Source organism: Sus scrofa, chromosome X (assembly GCF_054392235.1).
Source record: "Sus scrofa isolate SSC_HxYL_T2T_F1_AM1 chromosome X, Sscrofa_HxYL_maternal_Yorkshire_Landrace_v2.0, whole genome shotgun sequence".
NCBI lineage: Eukaryota > Metazoa > Chordata > Mammalia > Artiodactyla > Suidae > Sus > Sus scrofa.
The window spans coordinates 69,216,511-69,237,091 of NC_139401.1; the positions used below are offsets into that span (position 1 = coordinate 69,216,511).

Here is a 20,581-nt window from a genome sequence, read left to right on the forward strand (position 1 = left end):
CATGGCAATGACAATAGAAAAGAAGGAAACGTTATGAGAATGACTTCAGAGGAACAAATAACAGGACTTGGAACTACCTGGATATAAGTAAAGTATGAAAAATAGGAGAGGGAAGGTGCAGAAATGATACCAGGGTCTAGGTTAAAGAGAGTCAGTGTGCCATTGACAGAGATGAGGAATTTGAAAGGGGGAAGCCGGTTTCCAATAAAGGGTATCATTTAAATTTAGAAGTGTTTCACTTGAGGTGTATTATTATTTTTATTTTTTTGGCCATGACTACAACATGCAGAAGTTCCCAGGTCAGGGGTCCAACACACACCATAACAGTGACCCTAACCACAGCAGTGACAACACCAGATCCTTAACTCTTAGGCCACCAGGTAATTCCCAGATGTATTATTTTGTAGTAAGATATCCAAATGGGAATGCAATTAGATATGAGGGACTAGAGCATGTTGGAAAATACAGAACTAGAGATATAAATTTGATGGTCATCAGCATTGAAGTGATTCTCAAAGCTATTAAAAATATATGAACCGTTATAATTCCTTTAGAAAGAGAAGTGGATGACTAAAAACTAAATTTTGGGAAAAGGTAGAGGTGTTAGCAAAGAGTAAAAGATGAGAGAGTGTTAGGAAGGGAGTGGTCAGCAGCATCACAGGCTGCAAAGTCAGGGAAAGTTGTGAGAAGAGGGCATTGAATTTGGCAATAAATAAAATGAACTTGTTTCTGAATCAATAAACTGAATAAGGGATTATTTTCAGTAAAGTAACAGTATCAAATGACAAATTTCAAAATTTAAGAAAGGAAAGGATATTAAGGAGATGGAAGCACTGGCAAAGAAAGTTCATTTGTCTGCTGATAAATGCAAGAAGAAAATAAAAAGCTAAAAATTGTTTAAATAATGGAAATATTCCATATGTTTTGAGGAATACATCTGTATCCTCTATGTATTTGATATGTAATAAAAGAATGTTAACTGGGAAAAGCTATAATGACAGCAGTCTCTAATGGAGGTAGAAACATATTAACATTTTTGCATCTAAAAGGATATGGAAATCGAGATCTACTTTCAAATGTACCATGTCTTCTACTTTCTAAAAATGAAAGCTGTATCCGTTTCTTTGTTATGCAATAAGCATTAACTCTGTGGAGTAATGAATTCAATTACATTGTTTTGACTAGTGATAGAGTCACTATTTATATAAATATGATTTAAATGAAATATATTTTTGCTTTATTAAATATTTGTCATGTTATTACAAATATATATATATTTAATACTAGAGCATCAATTTCTCTAATAGTACATGAAAGTTTACATAAAAATTCATGTATAAGACTACCATCTTATTTTTACATTTGGCTATACTCCTCTAAGTATAGACTTAAAAGGAATGTTATTATGAGAATATTGTCATTACATGTTATACTGACACCTGGAGAAGTAATGAACTTAAGCTCTTTTTATAATTGCTACTTTTCTCAATTATTTTAAATCTAGAATTTGTTTTAAAATACATTTTAACATGGAGTTCCCATTGGGGCTCAGTGGGTTAAGAACCCAACAGTGTCCATGAGGATGTGAATTTGATCCCTGGCCTCCCTCAGTGGGTTAAGGATCCGATGTTGCCCCAAGCTATGGCATAGGTCGCAGATGTGGCTCAGATCCAGTGTTGCCATGGCGGCTGTGACATAGGACAGCAGCTGCAGCTCTGATTTGACCCCTAGCCCGGGAACTTCCATATGCCGCAGGTGTGGCCCTGAAAAAAACAAAAGAAAAACAAAAAATTTAACAAGATAAAATATATTTTTGCACAGATATGTACCTTGCTGATAACTGCTAAGTATAGAGTATGTTTAAGGCTGGCTTGTGTCCTCGAAAAGGAGCCATCAGCACAAATTATACAAGAATATGATATTCTCACAGAATAAGATATTAGATTCTTAATGTCTTTAAAGTGACCCTAAGACCCAAGTGCCATTATCAGTAATCACAAACAGTACATACAGTACCTTATTATTCAACCAACTTTTATTAAGCACCTACTAGATCCTATTATATTACTAAGCATAGTAGAAAATAGCAAAGTAAATAACCCATAGTTTCTGTTCTCAAGGAGCTTAATATAGGACAGAAAGAATTTAGGGATTAGCGTTTGAATTTCAGTTCCCCCCTCACTAGATTTTGGGCAAGTCACTTAATTAATTACTTAAAAAAAAAAAAAAAACCTGAGTGTCAGTTTCCTTCTCTGTAAAATAGGGGTAACAGTACCTCTTGTAGGATTGTAAACTTTAAAGGTAATATATTTACCTAGCATAGTGTCTAAACCATGGTAAGCAGATAGTTACTGGTAACTGTTAATATTATTGCCAACCTCACAAGGAGTTCTTATCAGTGTTAGAGTTTTTTTCTTTTTGCTTACACTGACATAAAATTGTAATCACTCTGATATATTATCTTAACATGCAAGAAGTAACCTTTGTTATCTACATGTAAGTGAAGAAAGCCTTATAAAAAATTATTTTGACTTAGTACAAATTTCAAGGAGCATACTTGGAGAGAGTCAGAGCTCTTGAGGCTAGGATCTGTTTTCTCAAAATTAGTTGAGGATTATACATAAAAGCCATTCATAAGGATCAACCTTTGAGTATCTAAATAGTAACTAATCATAAGTTGTCAAGCTCTATTGTTCCAAAGATTGTATTAGTATTTATTTGGAAAATGTTCATATATCTACTGAAGTAGAAAGTATAATCCATTCCCACACACAACTCATCAGCCAGTTCCAATAGTTACCAATTAAAGTTTTAAAAGAAACATTTCAGTCAAAAGTTGTGTTATTTCCAGCTCTATATCATTGTTTATCTAATCCGTTATTTTTTAATCTCATATCATGGATCTGGTTAGACTCCTACTTTAACACTGGCCCCTTAAGTTTCTTTTACTATTAACTTGGACTAATAGTCAAAGATTTATTTTCTATGAATATCAAATTATTTTTAGGACACTTTTTAGTCACAACATCAAAAAAATGCATGGCTTTGTACCTTTTTTTTTTTTTAAGGAAAAGTTAAATATGCTGGGTAGAATATATTTTGTTCTGTCTTTGTTTTTAAGGTTTGGCTTGAGCAACAAGTTTGATACTGAATTTCCCTCAGTTCTAACAGGGAAGGTAAGTGACAATTTGCATTGAAATTTTCAATTCTAAAAGCATTGTTTTATGCCTTAGTGTTATGACAAATGCTTTGACTTACTGTAATGAAGTCTAACAATAAGAGGGCAGGGTAATTGGAGGCTGTGTCATTAGTGACTGAAAGCTGTCTCCATGACTACTAGACTGACCAGTTATTTTGTTCATTGTCCGTTATTTACTTATCTGTTCAGTTTTTCTAGTTTTGCCTTTTTTTTTTCTCAGCACTGGTAGCTATAATTGTTTTGATTTAGGCCAATAATTTCCAATATTTTAGAGTTAACATTAACAAAATTATCATTGTTCAACTTTTTAACACTCTATGAATTTTAAAGTGTCCTGGGATATGATTTGTTACATGTCAAAAGAATCAAATTTTTTGGAGTTCCCTATCGTGGCTCAGTGGTTAACAAATCCGAGTAGGAACCACGAGGATGTGGGTTCCATCCCTGGCCTTGCTCAGTGGGTTAAGGATCCAGCGTTGCCGTGAGCTGTGGTGTAGGTTGCGAATGCGGCTGGAATCTGGCGTTGCTGGGCTCTGGCATAGGCCAGCAGCTACAGCCCTGATTGGCCCCCTAGCTTGGGAACCTCCATGTGCTGCGGGTGCGGCCCTAGAAAAGATAAAAAGACCAAAAAAAAAAAAAAAGATTCAAATTTTTGGTTGGACATTTTTCTACCTTTTAGACAGTTTGAGTTTCGAAAATTGCACTCACTGCTATACATTATTACCTTTTTTGTTCCCTGGTTCCTCTACACTCAGTATTATCTTCTAGCATTTATGCTCAGTATTCAAAGACATCTAGGATTCGAAACCAGAAAATCCAACAGTAAAGCTAACTTCTAAGCCCAAAGGGAAAGGCTTTGACTAAGGCAAAAAGAATTTGTAAAACTCCTAGTATATTGTCAGGTACTTACTAGCTTCTCAATGTAAGTTTGTGGTTGCTATTGACAAGTCTTCATCAGTATATCACAGTTTCACCCTGGTTTTTCTCATTTACTCACCAGCTTTCAATTTTTATTTATTTATTTAGTCTTTTTGCCTTTTCTTGGGCCACTCCCGCGGCATATGGAGGTTCCCAGGCTAGGGGTCGAATCGGAGCTGTAGCCACCAGTCTACGCCAGAGCCACAGCAACGCGGGATCCGAGCTGCGTCTGCAACCTACACCACAGCTCACGGCAATGCCGGATCGTTAACCCACTGAGCAAGGGCAGGGACCGAACCTGAAACCTCATGGTTCCTAGTCGGATTCGTTAACCACTGCGCCACTACGGGAACTCCAGCTTTCAATTTTTAATTGCTTTTGCTACTTTTTCCTTGTTTATCTGAGTAATAGTTTATTCCTGGTCCCACCAATAATTTATTCTCTTGACTGTTGACCTTTTCTATCTCTCCTGATGTATAATGTCAAATCATTCCACATAGTAATAAGCAAATAGAGATAGTCCCTGGCTAAGTGAACATTAGAAAATATGTGACCATTTATCTTTTTAGGATACCAAGAGCCCTTTTGTTTGAGATTTTAACCTCACTCTCTAGTATGTTCTACTTCCCTATCTTGATCATTTAGAATAATTCACCAATTGAAGTAGCAATTCAGATTTAGATTTGTTTTATATGAATTAATCAGAAATGTTTTCTCCAAGGGGAAAAAGTAGCTATGGAAAAATCTCTTGAATAATAATTTGTTTGTGGAAAGATGGCTAATTCAATATTAAAATTAAAGAGAATGTGAATTTGGAGTTCCCGTCATGGCTCAGTGGTTAATGAACCCTACAAAGATCCGTGAGGACATGGGTTTGATCCCTGGCCTTGCTTAGTGGGTTAAGGATCCAGCATTGCCATGAGCTGTGGTGTAAGTCACAGACGTGGCTTGGATCTGGCATTGCTGTGTGCTGTGGCATAGGCTGGCAGCCGTAGCTCCAATTTGACCCCTAGCCCTGGGAACCTCCACATGCCACAGGTGTGGCCCTAAAAAGACAAAAAAAAAAAAAAAAGAGAGAGAGAGAGAGAATGTGAATTTAAATATCCCCAATGGAAAACTTGTTATTTACATTTCCCTTGATGCTGCCACATGTGTTGTCTGGGCAGTTAATATCCAGTTTTATTATTGGTTCAGCTTTTTAAAAAAAAGTTTGAATTACAAGTCCAAGAAATTCTAGAAAGAATCAGAGAGAATGGATATGTGTATATGTATGACTTTGTTGTACAGCAGAAATTATCACAGCCTTGTAAATTAACTGTACTTCAATAAAACTTAAAAAAGAAGAAATTCTAGAAAATGAGTAATCAAAACACATGACAGAACAGAGTTCCCAGATGTAACAATTACCCATTTTTGAAATTGGCCAGTTTTATGTGCTCGAGGAATCTTCAGAATATTTCTTTACACCTCTTCATTTCTTTCCAAGCCTTCTAAAACTAGAAATCCACCAGCATGAAAGATAGTACAGATTTTTAAACCAGAGAAATAGGAATATTAAGCTGCCTTTGGTATGCATTCACACAGCCTAAGTGATCTGGATATGAACTGTTCTTAAAGACATCCTTTTTTTTTCAGGTGATTGTTTTTGTAGTATATATCATAATGATTGGATATTTATTCTAGTGTACATTATTTAAATGTAAAAATTTTCTAATATATTGAATGAGGCAAAAATGATACAGTGATGTTTTTCCGAGTTTGGGTTTGGTGATTTATTTTAAAAACCCTAAATGGAATTCTGAAAGTCTGACCTTTTTTTTTTTTGGCTGCACATGTGGGATGTGAAAGTTCTGGGCCAGGGCTCAAACCCTCACCACAGCTTTGGCAGTGCCAGATCCTTAACCCTACTGTGCTGCAGGATAATTCCTAAAAGTCTTGATTTTTTTTTTTTTTTGTCTTTTTGCCTTCTCTAGGGCCGCTCCTTTGGCATATGGAGGTTCCCAGGCTAGGGGTCTAATCAGAGCTGTAGCCACCAGCCTACACCAGAGCCACAGCAACCCGGGATCCAAGCCACGTCTGCGACCTACACCACAGCTCACGGCAACGCCAGATCCTTAACCCACTGAGCAAGGCCAGGGATCGAACCCAAAACCTCATGGTTCCTAGTCGGATTCGTTAACCACTTCGCCACAATGGGAACTCCCTAAAAGTCTGATTTTTAAAAGTCACCTGATGACTTTATTTTCTCTTTAATGAGATAATTTTTCTCCAATAGGCACTGTTTCATTTGTGTAGGTTATTTTGGGTTATCAAAATGCTTATCTGATAACTGGGGAAGAGACAAAAAGAATTTATGTGTTACAGAAAAAAAAAAAAAAGAAAAGGGCTTAAATTCCAAATTTAGCAGCAGTGTAAAAATATTTTTAAGTGAATAAATCCAGTAGCTAAAGTAAAAAAATAAATCTGCACTTTATGAAATCAGTCTTCCAGCATGAATGGAACTCTAAATAGCTTTTATACCTAAACTAAGCAAAATTGCATAGTGAATTCTGAAAACCTAAAAAGCCATTTTGATAAGTTCTGTGGCTCAGTATTTGTGCTTCTTATGTGTTAATGCTTTTAATATAAATAAAAAGATAATTTATATTAGGTGCAGGAAAGATTATTTCCCCATTTCACTAAAGATAAGTATCCTATCATTATAGGACATATCTGACAGGGGTATACAGATTCTGGTGACCAGAAAATGAAAGAACTTGATAGAACTTTAGAAAAGAAAGAAAAGCTTCCAGCCTTCAGCTTGATGGAATTAAATGGTGTTACAAGGAGATTATTGTGCAGTGTTGGGAACCATAAAATCCACCTTTACTATTGTGATGCAGTATGACAAGTGATTGATTGGGTTGCGTTCCCCATGATTGAAAGAGGCAAATCACTCCTGCTGGGTTTTGCTTAAATTTTTTTCTGTTTGCAGAATCTCTTGCATCCTGTTATAAAATATTATGACCCTTTCCCCCACCTTTATGATGTGGCTTTCTTTTTTCTTTCCAAGAAAGTCAAAAGGAATTAAATGTTTCTTTACAACCTGCTGTTCAGCTACAAAGTAAAGGGCTTCCATCTAACTAACCTTCATTACTAGAGATACTCAAGTATATGGAAGTAAATGAGTAAAATGTTAGTAACTCTGATTCCACACAACTAAACATTTATTTCACATTGTTTAAAATTGGGAGTTAACCATTTATTATTTCCTGTGCCTTTGTCTCTGTTTTATGACTTTTACTGTCATTCAAAATACAGATTTTTTTTTTCAAAGGCAATTCTGGCTTCCTTTTAAAGTCAAAATGCAGATTTTAGTTTATGTTTGAAATTCTAGTAAAAGTTTTCCTTTCACTGTTTCTGTTATGACTTCAAAAAATTTGAATTTTCATTTTCAGTAACTTGAATGTTTTAGTTTTAAATTTGTCCATGGTAAGAAAGTACAAATTGGGAATATTATGTATTAAAAGTGGAACGTGAAACCGAGCATGGCACTGTGGGGCTCCTGGGTGCAAAAGCCTTTCTGTGTCCCCCATTTCTTGTTCTTAGGAAATGGGCCTCTTTCAGCCACCATGACCTTCCCTGAGTTCCTAGGGACAGGTTCAGACAGTTGCTGATCAGGGAAGGAAGTGTATGCAAAGACAAGAGAAGACTGAAGAAGCAATAGTACAGCCTTCAGGCAGGATCCTGGTGCCCTCTCAAGGAAGACACATAATATATTATATAGGCATCTTATATACCTAAGAGAAAAGTTATATTCCTTATGCTTCTTTTAGAAATGAATACTTTAAAACTGAATAGCTTAGAGTCCTTCCTTGTCCTTCCTGGCTTAATTGCACCCTAAACACAAACACCTGTATGCTAAAGATTAGGAACCCTGAGCACAGTTGCCTGTGGGTTAAAGATTATTAGCACATGGTGTTTTTCAGGAATTTTCCTAGTTTGTTCTAATCTCTGATCAATGTACCCTTTTTCCAAGTACTGTTATTCTAGGCAATAACCCAGAAGACCACCATCATGATCATACCGAGATCTCATGACTCCAGCTTTGATGACTAAGATTCCCCCAAAGAAAGAAGAATGCATGTTTGCCCCAAACCTGATTCCTATCTGAAAACCTGTTTTTCTCCTTTTCACTATAAAACTCCTCGAAATTTTTTCTAATGAGGGGCACAGTCTTTAGGGCATTAGTCTGCTGCGACCCTCCTTTGCCTGACAAAGCAATAAAGCTATTTTCTTCTCCTTTACTCAAAACTATGTCTCTGCATTTCAGTTTGGCGCCACCAGACAGAGACCAAATTCCAGCAACAAAAGTACTGGTGGGGAAGAAGGAAAATTGCCACATTTTAGAAATGTTTTTGTTAATTCATTTCCAGAAGCTTGTATCATAAAAGACAAATCTTAAAACAAATTTTGTATACTTTGGGGCTCCCGCTGTGGCATAAGGAGATCAGCAGCATCTTGGGAGCACTGAGTTTCTTGTTCTTGGGTTCAATCCCCCACCTGGCACAGTGGGTTAAGGATCTGGTGTTGCCACAGCCTCAGTTTGGTCAGCTTGATCCCTAGCCCGGGAGCTCCATATGCCGCAGGGCGGCCTAAAAAGAAAAAGAAGAAAAAAAAATTTTATTCCTTGTCATATAATTTATTTCATTCACAGTGTTTCAAACAAAAATCAAGTTTAACTTTTTGTATTATTCATTTTTGGCTTTAGCCTCACTCTTTTTTTTTTCATCTCTGCTTACATACTTTTAAATAAAAGCTCTAAATAAAAATCTTATTTTTCAAATACAAATTTTAATTCTAATTACAAAACTTAAATTTAAAAATGGAGAGATTTAATAATTTTATGAGTTTATATCAAAATTTTCCATATTTTTAAAATGTGTTAATGTTTCTGGATGCATAATTTAAAGAAAATTGATAATGTTATGTTACAGATTAGAGCTAAATATATAAATATATGTTCCTTATTTTAACTTCCATTTGGTTGCTTGGTGGTTCACTAGGAAAAAAAAGTTGAACATCACTGTTAGGTGAATTTTAAGATAGTAAAAATTGGTACCAAAAATTGACTTGGTACCTTGTTTTTATTTTACTTTTATTATGATTATCGTTATTATTATTATTATTATTTGCTTTTTAGGGCCACGCCCACGGCATATGAAAATTCCCAGGCTAGGGGTCAAATTGGAGCTACAGCTGCCGACCTGTACCACAGCCACAGCAACTTGGGATTCGAGCCACGTCTGCAACCTACACCAGGACAATTCCCCCTGCCCACTGAGGGAGGCCAGCATCCTCAGGAATTCTAGTCGGATTCGTTTCCACTATGCCACAACAGGAACTCCCTTGGTACCTTGATTTTAAAAAGAACAACTTTTCTTTAAAAAACTGAAAAGCATTAAATTTGCATTCAAAATGTGGCTGAGGAGTTCCCGTCGTGGCGCAGTGGTTAACGAATCCGACTAGGAACCATGAGGTTGCGGGTTCGGTCCCTGCCCCTTGCTCAGTGGGTTAACGATCCGGCGTTGCCGTGAGCTGTGGTGTAGGTTGCAGACGCGGCTCGGATCCCGCGTTGCTGTGGCTCTGGCATAGGCCGGTGGCTACAGCTCTGATTCAACCCCTAGCCTGGGAACCTCCATATGCCGCGGGAGCGGCCCAAGAAATAGCAACAACAACAACAACAAAAAGACAAAAGACCAAAAAAAAAAAAAAAAATGTGGCTGATTATCCTTTTTGTTTATAATAGAATGTGTAGCAAAGCTGTGGAGTACCTGATCCAAACCTTTTGCATTCAGGTGAAACTCTATCCTAAAGAGAGCTTTGCTTTTCTTCAAATCTAGTCGGAGATGTGATTCACTGACTTCCTTTCTCAAAGCAGTTTAGTCTGAGGGTTCTTTCTAAGATATAATTTCCATTCCCTGTGAGGTATGTAATAGGAAATTTATTTTTCTCATTTTACAGATTGGGAACTAAAACCCACAAAAGTTAAATGAATATACCTAAGATTTTTTTAGAACTAATAAGAAACTAGAATCTAGATCTTGATTTATTGTCCTAATGTGCTTAGCCTGTTGGTGTGTTCGACTTTCAGTTATAAGGCATGGTTCTCTGACTTTATTTTCATATATACTCTAGAAATTTAGTCATTTAATTGGAATACTTTTTACTCAGTGAGTGTCGGTAGGTCAGATTGGAGAATGAAATTACTTTCCTCCTGTAAATAGAATTTTGAGCCTTGCAATTTCACAACTTGTTAATGTATTAGGAAGAAAATCAAATTTATAGATTGAGCGATTGACATTATTGGGTGGCATGAACAATCCTAATAAAGCTAATATAATTACTTAATGTTTTAATCATGATGATATTGAATTCTGTGGTCATGTATCTTTCTAACGTCTAATAGGTATGTATTGTGATATTGATCCGGAGACGTCTATTAAAAGACAAAAATGTAATATATTCTTCTAGTAGTTTTTTTTTTTAAAGTTATAAAGTTCTGTACTTTTGACTCCAAACATGCTAATAGAGTTTTTATTGTATGGCAGCTTATTTTTCCTAACAATTTCATAATTTTTTCTTGCACAAGCCAGATGGTGAAATTTTTTCCACATATATTTTAGTGTTACATCTTTCTAAATGAATGAAAGAGAATCATTTCTGTGATGCAGAAATGTGATTTTACTGAAAGCAAACTATTTTTAGTATACCTTTGAATTATATAACCTTCAAGCAGAATTTTTGGTATAAATCTAATTATGTCTGTCATGCTCTTGTCTTTGAACCGACTCTGTCATTGTTTACTGAGAGGCATGAGCCGCCACTTCCAGGAGTGGAGGTAGTCATTAAAAATATTTAATTTGTATATATAAGTATCTCTTCAACTTCCAAAATTTACTAGTCAGGAGTCCATTTTATGCTAAATATTAAGACCGTTTTTTAAAATGTAATCACTCTTCTGTCTTTTGTTAGCCTAACTTTTCCCTAGAAACAATGGCAAGTGTTAAAATTGTTATGTTGCAAATTTGCCAAGGAGATAAGGTTTGAGAATTGCCATTTTAAAGTAATCCTGCCATTTTAAACGTAATCTGGGAGTATTGCCAAACCCTAATTTTAATTCTGTTTTCTCCAGTGGGATTTAGGGGTTTTATTGTTATATTATGCTTCTAGTCTTAACCTTTATTCAGAGTGAGTGGAAACTATAATGTTGCCTTAATGAGGAGAATATTTGGTAAGAAAACTGCTTGACAGTTATCCTTTACCACTGATTTTATTGTTGCCATTGTACTGTTGGTAATTTCAGAAGATTGTTTTCTAACATCAGTATAAATTCTGTAAACATGAAATTATATCGTTTTGCTTTCTAATGGCATCTGAGAAGGAGTATGTAATACATATTTATAGGGGAAGATAAGGAGGAAATATATTTAGAAATGTGTAAGTCCTTAAAGTATTTGTAATAAGACAAACATTATCTTTAGGTTAGAGATAGATAGTAGAAAGCTGCCCCCACAAACTGTTAAAGATTGCACCCTCGTTGTAGGTGGCCCCGGAAGAATTTAAGACCAGCATTGGCCGCGTGAATGCATGTTTGAAAAAGGCTCTCCCAGTCAATGTGAAATGGCTGCTGTGTGGTTGTCTCTGCTGCTGTTGCACCCTGGGTTGCAGCCTGTGGCCTGTTATTTGTCTCAACAAAAGAGTGAGTAACTATTTTATTGTGTAATAATAATGAGTTAAACATTTATTGAGCACTTGCTGTGTGCCAAGTGCTTTACATGATTTATTTAATTCTCATAACAATACTGTCCTCATTCTACAGAGAAAGGAACTCAGGGCCAGGAAGGTGAAGTCCTTTGTCCAACCTTTATCAACACTTTATCACTTAATATAGGTTCCCATCATTATTTCAAATAAGTGCAAAGTAAGTGGAGTACTTAAGCAAATATAAATGTAACTGGGCTACTTAATTCTTTTCACAAAACCTGAAGCTATGATTTAAAGTTTTTCCAAACCACAGGTATATGGGAGAGCTTCTTCTGACCTGAAGATAGAAGTAAGAGTAACCTGCAAAGTTGGTGGGGGAAATCCTGTTTGGTTTTCCACATGTTAAAAGTTTCTGACATGACATTACTGGTTATGTCATAGATTTGAGACTACAGTCTTAATCTCATCTTCTTTAAAATTTTATTTTGATCTTTAGAATGTTTTTCCCCCCATGGGAATATATCTTTAAACTTTTAAATTGAAGCCAATGAGGCAATTAATTCATTTTACCTATAGTTCTTTCCCTGTACTACATTGATGATTTCATTTACACTTCTAAATAATAAGTAGCCTACTGAACTGTATTCAAAAATCACAGTACCTTGTAGGAGTATAATTAGAAGGGTAGTTGTCTCTTATAAACCAAAAAATATTCCCAAGTACTCACTATATTTTCTCCATCTTCCTCCTGCCCTCCTTTAAAAAGCAGTTAATCCACTTCAAAAAATAATTTTAAAAATGCTTCCACCCCTCTGACTTTTTGCTTTTTAGGGCCACACCTGCAGCATATGCAAGTTTCCAGTCTAGGGGTCTAATTAGAGCTACAGTTGCTGGCCTACACCACAACCACAGCAATGCAGGATCCGAGCCACATCTGCAACGTACACCACAGCTCACAGCAATGCCGGATCCTTAACCCACTAAGCGGATCCTTAACCCACTAAGCGGGGGCCAGGGATCCAACTTGCATCCTCATGAATATTAGTTGGGTTCGTTTCCACTGAGCCACAATGGGAACTCCCCCATGACTTTTTGAATGGGAAAATTAGATATTTTATTAATTCCCGTGGTCACTACCAGTAGGTCAAAGATTTATTTTAAATAGAGCTTAGTTTATTGTTTGGCAAAGCGTATACAGTATTCTGAGATGGTTTTCTATAGGATAAATACATTGGCAGTGTCCTATCTGGCTTTGAAAAGCTACGAATCAATAATTCCTACCTATTTCCATTATTTTTAAAGCCTCAATGTGAATTAACTATGGGAGTTTTCATCAGATATAGCCAATTTCAATTACTTAAGAACAGACATTTTGGTTTTAATGTTATCCTAGATCTTTTTTTCTGATGACCTGTTTACATCTTTCGTATTTATTAATTTATTACCTTTGCCACAGGGCCTGAAATAGAAGCAGTTTTTTCAACCAAGTGATTTTGCCATGAAATTAATACTAATGCTGTGGTTTCTCCCTATCCTCCATTACTTTGCTTAATTAAGAATTCATTTTGAATTGATGTATCAGTGCATTCTTAGCTCACTGATCTGTCAATTTTTAAAAGTTTATTTAGGAGTTCCCGTCGTGGCTCAGTGGTTAACGAATCCGACTAGGAACCATGAGGTTTCGGGTTCGATCCCTGGCCTTGCTCAGTGGGTTAAAGATCCAGCGTTGCTGTGAGCTGTGGTGTAGGTTGCAGACGTGACTCGGATCCCCGCGTTGCTGTGGCTGTGGCGTAGGCCGGTGGCAACAGCTCCGATTGGACCCCTAGCCTGGGAACCTCCATATGCTGCAGGAGTGGCCCAAGAAATGGCAAAAAAATAAAATAAAATAAAATAAAAGTTTATTTAGTACAGATTCGCAAACTATTGTCCTATGGGCTAAATCTAGCCCACTCTGTTTTTTAAAGATTTAAATCAGTTGCCAGCATTGAAAAATTAGAATAGTTAAAATTTGAACTAACCAGTGTCTCTTGTAAAAATCTAAAGATCTGGCAATATTGGACCCACATGCCTGTATTTCAGCAATTGGCCCTCGCTGAGTGGTAGCTGCTTCCTTTAAAATAGAACACATAGTCTCTGGTTCCCCGTAGAACTACCCAGCATTTACAATTACCTGCCTTATACTTTGTAATGTTTATAGTCATGGCCCTTGATTTTTGTACATACTAGGTTGTTGACACACTAGTCAGTGAAACACTAAGCACATGCTGGTTTCCTCTCCTTTCTGGAGCTTCAATTTCATCACCTATAAAATCTAGATAATGTTACTTTTAAGGTGGCTGTGATGATGAAGAGATTTAAAGTGTTGTACTGCCTTTTTTTTTTTGGGTCCACATGGAGAAATAAAAAATAAAATACCACCGTATTTTTATGTCTTCACTACTGCTTTGTAATCTGTAAACTAAGCCGTATAGATTACAATAGTTTAATTGGAAATGTAATTAGCTTCCATATCACCCAAATTCCTTATTTTACAGGTAAAAAAAAAACATTTTCAGAGAGGTGAATTTTTGCCAGTGTCACAAAATAAATGGCACAACCAAAAAGATAATTTTTGTTTTGGTTTGTTTTTGTCTTTTGTAACACTGTATTGTCTTGACTACATCATGTTTCTTAGGTCAGATTTCCTATTCCTGAGACAAGAAACATGAAACTAAATAGTATGAAGACATCCTACCAAGTTATAATTTTCTAGCAGGGGTTGGTGAACTTTTTCTTAAAGGGCCAAATCGTAAATATTTTAGACTTTGTGGGCCAAAGGTCTCTGTTCCATCTACTCAACTCTGCTGTTTTACTGTAAAAGCAGCAAGAAATAATATGTGAGGTATTCCCTTGTAACACAGTGGGTTAAGTATCTGACATTGTCTCTGCAGTGGCTTGGGTTGCTGCTGTGGTGCGGGTTCAATCCTTGGCCTTCCACATGTCATGAGTGTTGCCCCCCAAAATAATAATCATATGTAAATGAATGAGCGTTGCTATGTTCCAATAAAACTTTACTTAGGAAAATAGCAGGCTAGATTTGGCCTATATTTTGCCATCCTCCTCTAGGCATTTCTAATGGTGTATCTGGCTTCATGGAAGTCATATCTGTGTTTATCCACAAAATAAAATGCAAATAATATTTACTCTGCCCTGTGTCACAAGTTTGCTATATAAATGAATGATTATAAAATATTTCCGGAATTTCCGTCGTGGCGCAGTGGTTAACGAATCCGACTAGGAACCATGAGGTTGCGGGTTCGGTCCCTGCCCTTGCTCAGTGGGTTAACGATCTGGCGTTGCCGTGAGCTGTGGTGTAGGTTGCAGACGCGGCTCGGATCCTGCGTTGCTGTGGCTCTGGCGTAGGCCGGTGGCTACAGCTCCGATTCGACCCCTAGCCTGGGAACCTCCATATGCCGTGGGAGCGGCCCAAGAAATAGCAACAACAACAACAACAAAAAGACAAAAGACAAAAAAAAAAAAAAAAAAAAATATTTCCAAGAACTTCTGTATAAACAGTCTGCCTTGTGAACTGTTTTTTTGTTTTGTTTGCCAGTACTCTTCATGGACATTTTTTCTAGCAAATTAGTTGAAAGAAAAAAAATACAGACCAGAATGCCCTGAGCTGCTCCTAGTCTCTCTTGACTATGGCAGGATCCTGTGGCTGCATGATGTATGAAATGAAGGTTTTCATTTACCCATTCTTATATTTACCACTGAAACAACTGTGATATTACAATTTTCAAGCCTAGTCATGCCACCATCCTTGAATTTGAAATTGCTTTTAACCTTTACCTTTTTTTATTATAATATTTGTTAAATTGAGAGGGGTGTTCCCAGAGAAGGAACTATTATCTCAGTCTTGCAACACAAACATAATGTTTTCCTTAGGACTTCTGGTTTCTTTCTATTGTTATTAGAAAAGATACTTTGTATGGCTTTAATCTTTGTAAATTTATTGAGGCTTGTTTGGTGGCATAACATATGGCCTATTCTGGAGAATACTCCATGTACATTTGAGAAGAAATTTGTGTTATATTATTGTGGAATGGAGGGTTCTGTGTATGTCTGTTAATTTAATTGGTTGACAGTGTTGTTCAAGTCCTACATTTCTTTATTGATCTGCATAGTCCTCTCCATTATTACAAGTGTGATAGTAAAATCTCTATTATTGTGGAACTGTTTCCCCCCTTTACTTTTGTCAATTTTTACTTCACGTACTTTGCAGGTCGGTTGTTAGTGATGTGTATGTTTATAATTGTTATTTCTTCCAGAGAGATTTATGTTTTTATAAAGATATATTTCATGGAATTAATGTTTGTGTTCCCTCAAAAGCCCTCCCCCCTAATCTGATAGTATTTTGGCCTTTGGGAAATAACTAGATTTAGATGAAGTCATGAGGGTGGGGTCCCCATGGTGGAATTGTGCCCTTATAAGAAAAGGCCAGAGAGTTTGCTCTCTATCTCTCTACCATGTGAAGATACGGCAAGGAAGCTGTCTATAAGCCAAGAAGAGGGCTCCCACCAGAATCCAATCAACCATGCTGGCACTTTAATCTAAGGCTTTCTATACTACAGAACTATTGTTTAAGCCACCTAGAATATGGTCTTTTGTCATAGTAGCCGGAGATTATTAAGACGTATACTGTCCATCATTTTCTCTTGTAACTTTTTTTTACTTAAAATCTATTTTTTAGGAGTTCCCGCCGTGGCGCAGTTGTTAACGAATCCGACTAGGAACCATGAGGTCGCGGGTTCGGTCCCTGCCCTTGCTCAGTGGGTTAACGATCCGGCGTTGCCGTGAGCTGTGGTGTAGGTCGCAGATGCGGCTCGGATCCCGCGTTGCTGTGGCTCTGGCGTAGGCCGGTGGCTACAGCTCCGATTCAACCCCTAGCCTGGGAACCTCCATATGCCGCGGGAGCGGCCCAAGAAATAGCAGCAACAACAACAACAACAACAACAAACAAAAAGACAAAAGACAAAAAAAAAAAAAAAAAAAAAAAAAAAAAAATCTATTTTTTAAAAAAATCTATTTTATCTGTTATTATATCTACCATAGCTCTTTTACTTCCCCAGCTCTTTTTTTGTTGTTGTTACTATTTACCTGGAAAATCTTTTTTTAGCCTCTCTCTTTCAACCTATTTGTCGTCTTTGAATCTAAACTGAGTCTCGGTTAGACTCCTGGATCATATTTGTAAATCCATTCTTCATATCTCTTCCTATTGAGGGTTTAATCTGCTTGTATGTAAAGTGATTATTACTAATAATGTATTAGTTTTCCAGGGCTGCCTTAACAAAGTACCACAGACTTGGTAGTTTAGACAGCAGAAAGGTATTTTCTCACAGTTCTGGAAGCTATTAGTCTGAGGTCAAGGTATTGAGAGAGATGATTTTTTTTTTCTGAGGCTTCTCTCCTTGGCTTGTAGATGGCCGTTTTCTCCCTGGTTTGTCACCTGGCCTTCAATGTTTGTGTCCTAATCTCTTCGTATAAGGACACCAGTCATATTGGATTAGCTTATTACCACTGTAAAAACCATCCAAATATAATCACATTCTCAAGTGCTAGTGGTTGTGACACTTGAATATATAAATTTAGGGGGAACATAATTCAGTCAATAACAGATAAGGAAGGATTTCTGCCATTTTGTCTTTTGTTTTCCATATATTATACCTTTTTTACTGCATTACTTCATTATTCTATATTTAATTCACTTTCGTAGTATACCACATGCCTTTTCATTTCCTTTTTTAATATATTTTTAGTTATTTTCTTAGGTGTTAACCTGGGGAATTACAATTAATATCTTAAACTTGTAACACACTAGTTTGAAATTAATACCAATTTAATTTAGTATATAAATTCTGCTTGTGTTTGTCTACATACCTCCCCATATTATAATCACAAATTACATCTTATGTATTATGTGTCCATTAACGTAGATTTATACTTAACTTTTTATACATTTGCCTTTTAAATTATATAGAAAGAAAATAGAAGTTCCAAGACAAAAACACAGCAATATTGGCTTTTATATTTAGTTATGCAGTTACTTTTATTAATGTTCTTTATTTCATCATATAGCTTGAGTTACTGTCCAGTGTTCTTTCATTTCAGCTTGAAGGACTCCTTAGCATTTCTTACAGGCAATTCTAATAGCAGTAAACTCTGTAAGTGCTTATCTGGTAATGTCTTAATTTCTCCTTTTTTAAAAAAGATAGTTTTACCAAGGATAGAATTCTTGGATGATAAGTTTTTTCTTTCAGCACTTTGAATATGTCATCCCACTGCTTCTGGTCCTCATGATTTCTGATGTAAAATTGGCTGTTAATCTTATTGAGGATCTCAGTACATAATGAGTTGCTTCTCTATTGCTACTTTCAAGATTTTTCTTTTTGTTTTTGACTTCCAAAGTATGGGTTTCTTTGAATTTAGCCTATGTAGAATTCATTGAGGTTCTTAGAGTTTTCCTTTTTCCATGTATGGACTCAAATTAATATCTGTGTCTTGGTTTCAGCCTGAAGAACTTCCATAGTATATCTTATATGGTAGGTCTGTAGGCAGTGGATTCTCTCAGTTTTTATCTAAGAATATCTTCATTTCATCTTTACTTTTTCTATGTAAGGTTTTAATTAATAAGCTATATTTGGACAATTTTAGGTTTACAGAAAAAAAACTGAGAAAAAATCAGGAGTTCCTAATACCTTCTCACTCAACTCCCAATTTTCCCTATTATTAATGTCTTGCTCTATTGAAGTACAGTTGTTAAAATAGATAAACCAGAGTTCCCATCGTGGCTCAGCAGTAATGAATGGACTAGGATCCATGAGGATGTGGGTTTTGATCCCTGGCCTCACTTACTGGGTAAAGGATCTGGGATTGCCATGAACTGTGGTGTAGGTTGCAGACATGGCTCAGATTCCATGTTGCTGTGGCTGTGGTATACACTAGCAGCTACAGCTCCAATTCACCCCCTAGCCTGGGGGTTTCAATATGCCACAGGTGTGACCCTAAAAAGCCAAAAAAAAAAGATGAGCCAGTATGGACACATTATTAACTGAAGTCCATAGTTTATATTAGTTCACTCTTCTTGTACATTCTTTGAGTTTTGACAAGTGTATGATGACATGTATCCATCATATTACCAATATACTTTGTTATATTAACCTTATGTTGTATCCTGCAATCCTTCTATAATCGACTTTTTTTTTTTTTTTTTTTTTTTTTTTTTTGCTTTTTAGGGCTGCACCTGCAGCCTATGGAAGTTCCTAGCCTAGTGGTCAAATCGGAGCTACAGCTGCCACTCTATGCCACAGCCCAGCAACACAGTATCTGAGCCATGTCTGCAAACTATACCATGGCTCGTGGCACTACCAGATCCTTAACGCACTGAGCGAGGCCAGGGATCAAATCGGTATCCTCATGGAGCCTAGTTGAGTTTGTTAACCACTGAGCCATGAAGGAAACTCCCTATAATTGCTTATTGATTCAGGAGTTTTATTGATTTTTCCATCTATTTGTGTCATCTTTGATTTCTTCATCAGTGTCTTAGAGTTTTTTTTACTGATTTTTCCATCTATCTGTGTCATCTTTGATTTCTTTCATCAGTGTCTTAGAGTTTTCAGAGTACAGGTCTTTTGTCTCTCTAGGTAGATTTACTCCTAGGTATTTTATTCTTTTGGATGTGATGGTAAACGGGATTGCTTCCCTAATTTCTCTTTCTGATCTTTCATTGTTAGTATATAGAAATGCCATTGATTTCTGTGTATTAATTTTGTATCCTGCAACTTCGCCAAATTCATGGATGAGCTCTAACAGTTTTCTGGCAGTCTTTAGGATTCTCTAGGTATATTATCATGTCATCTGCAAATAGTGATAGTTTTACTTCTTCCTTTCCAATTTGGATTCCTTTTATTTCCTTTACTTCTCTGATTGCCATGGCTAGGACTTCCAAAACTATGTTGAATAGTAGTGGTGAGAGCGGAAATCCTTGTCTTCTTCCTGATCTCAGCGGGAATTCTTTCAGCTTTTCACCATTGAGAATGTCGTTAGCTGTGGGTTTGTCATATATGGCCTTTATAATGTTGAGGTAGGTTCCCTCTATGCCCACTTTCTGAAGGGTTTTGATCAGAAATGAGTGTTGGATTTTGTCAAAGGCTTTTTCTGCATCTATTGAGAGGATCATATGCTTTTTATTCTTCAGCTTGTTAATGTGTATAACACTGATGGATTTGCAGATATCGAAGAACCCTTGCATCCCTGGGATAAATCCCACTTGATCATGATGTACAGTCCTTTTAATGTATTGTTGGATGCGGTTTGCTAATATTTTGTTGAGGATTTTTGCATCTATGTTCATCAGTGAAATTGGCCTGTAGTTTTTCTTTTTCTGTAGTATCTTTGTCTGGTTTTGGTATGAGGATGATGGTGGCCTCATAGAATGAATGAGTTTGGGAGTATCCCTTCCTCTGCAATTTTTTGAAATAGTTTCAGAAGGATAGGTGTTAGGTCTTCTCTAAATGTTTGACAGAATTCGCCTGTAAAGCCATCTGGTCCTGGACTTTTGTTTGTTGGAAGTTTTTAAATCACAGTTTCAATTTTAGTACTATGATTGGTCCATTCATCTTTTCTATTTCATCTTGGTTTACTCTTGGAAGATTGTACTTTTTTAAGAATTTGTCCATT

The 20,581-nt window shown here is 36.4% G+C and overlaps 1 protein-coding gene across 3 annotated transcripts in view; it reads left to right on the forward strand.

The window, feature by feature from the left end:
• CHIC1 (cysteine rich hydrophobic domain 1) overlaps positions 1-20,581 on the forward strand; it is a 54,050-nt gene that overhangs the window by 8,672 nt on the left and 24,797 nt on the right. Inside the window, exons 2-4 of one of the 3 annotated variants that reach the window (XR_014835644.1) lie at positions 3,122-3,176; positions 11,703-12,790; positions 13,600-15,030. Coding sequence is in view for 2 of the 3 variants with exons in the window: in XM_003135187.6 (XP_003135235.2) it covers positions 3,122-3,176; positions 11,703-11,858 (211 nt within the window). In the remaining variant the exon portion in view is untranslated. Of the gene's footprint in view, positions 1-3,121; positions 3,177-8,135; positions 8,272-11,702; positions 12,791-13,599; positions 15,031-20,581 lie in introns of those variants that run through there. The other 2 variants (XM_003135187.6, XM_085008461.1) reach the window with 2 other exon arrangements.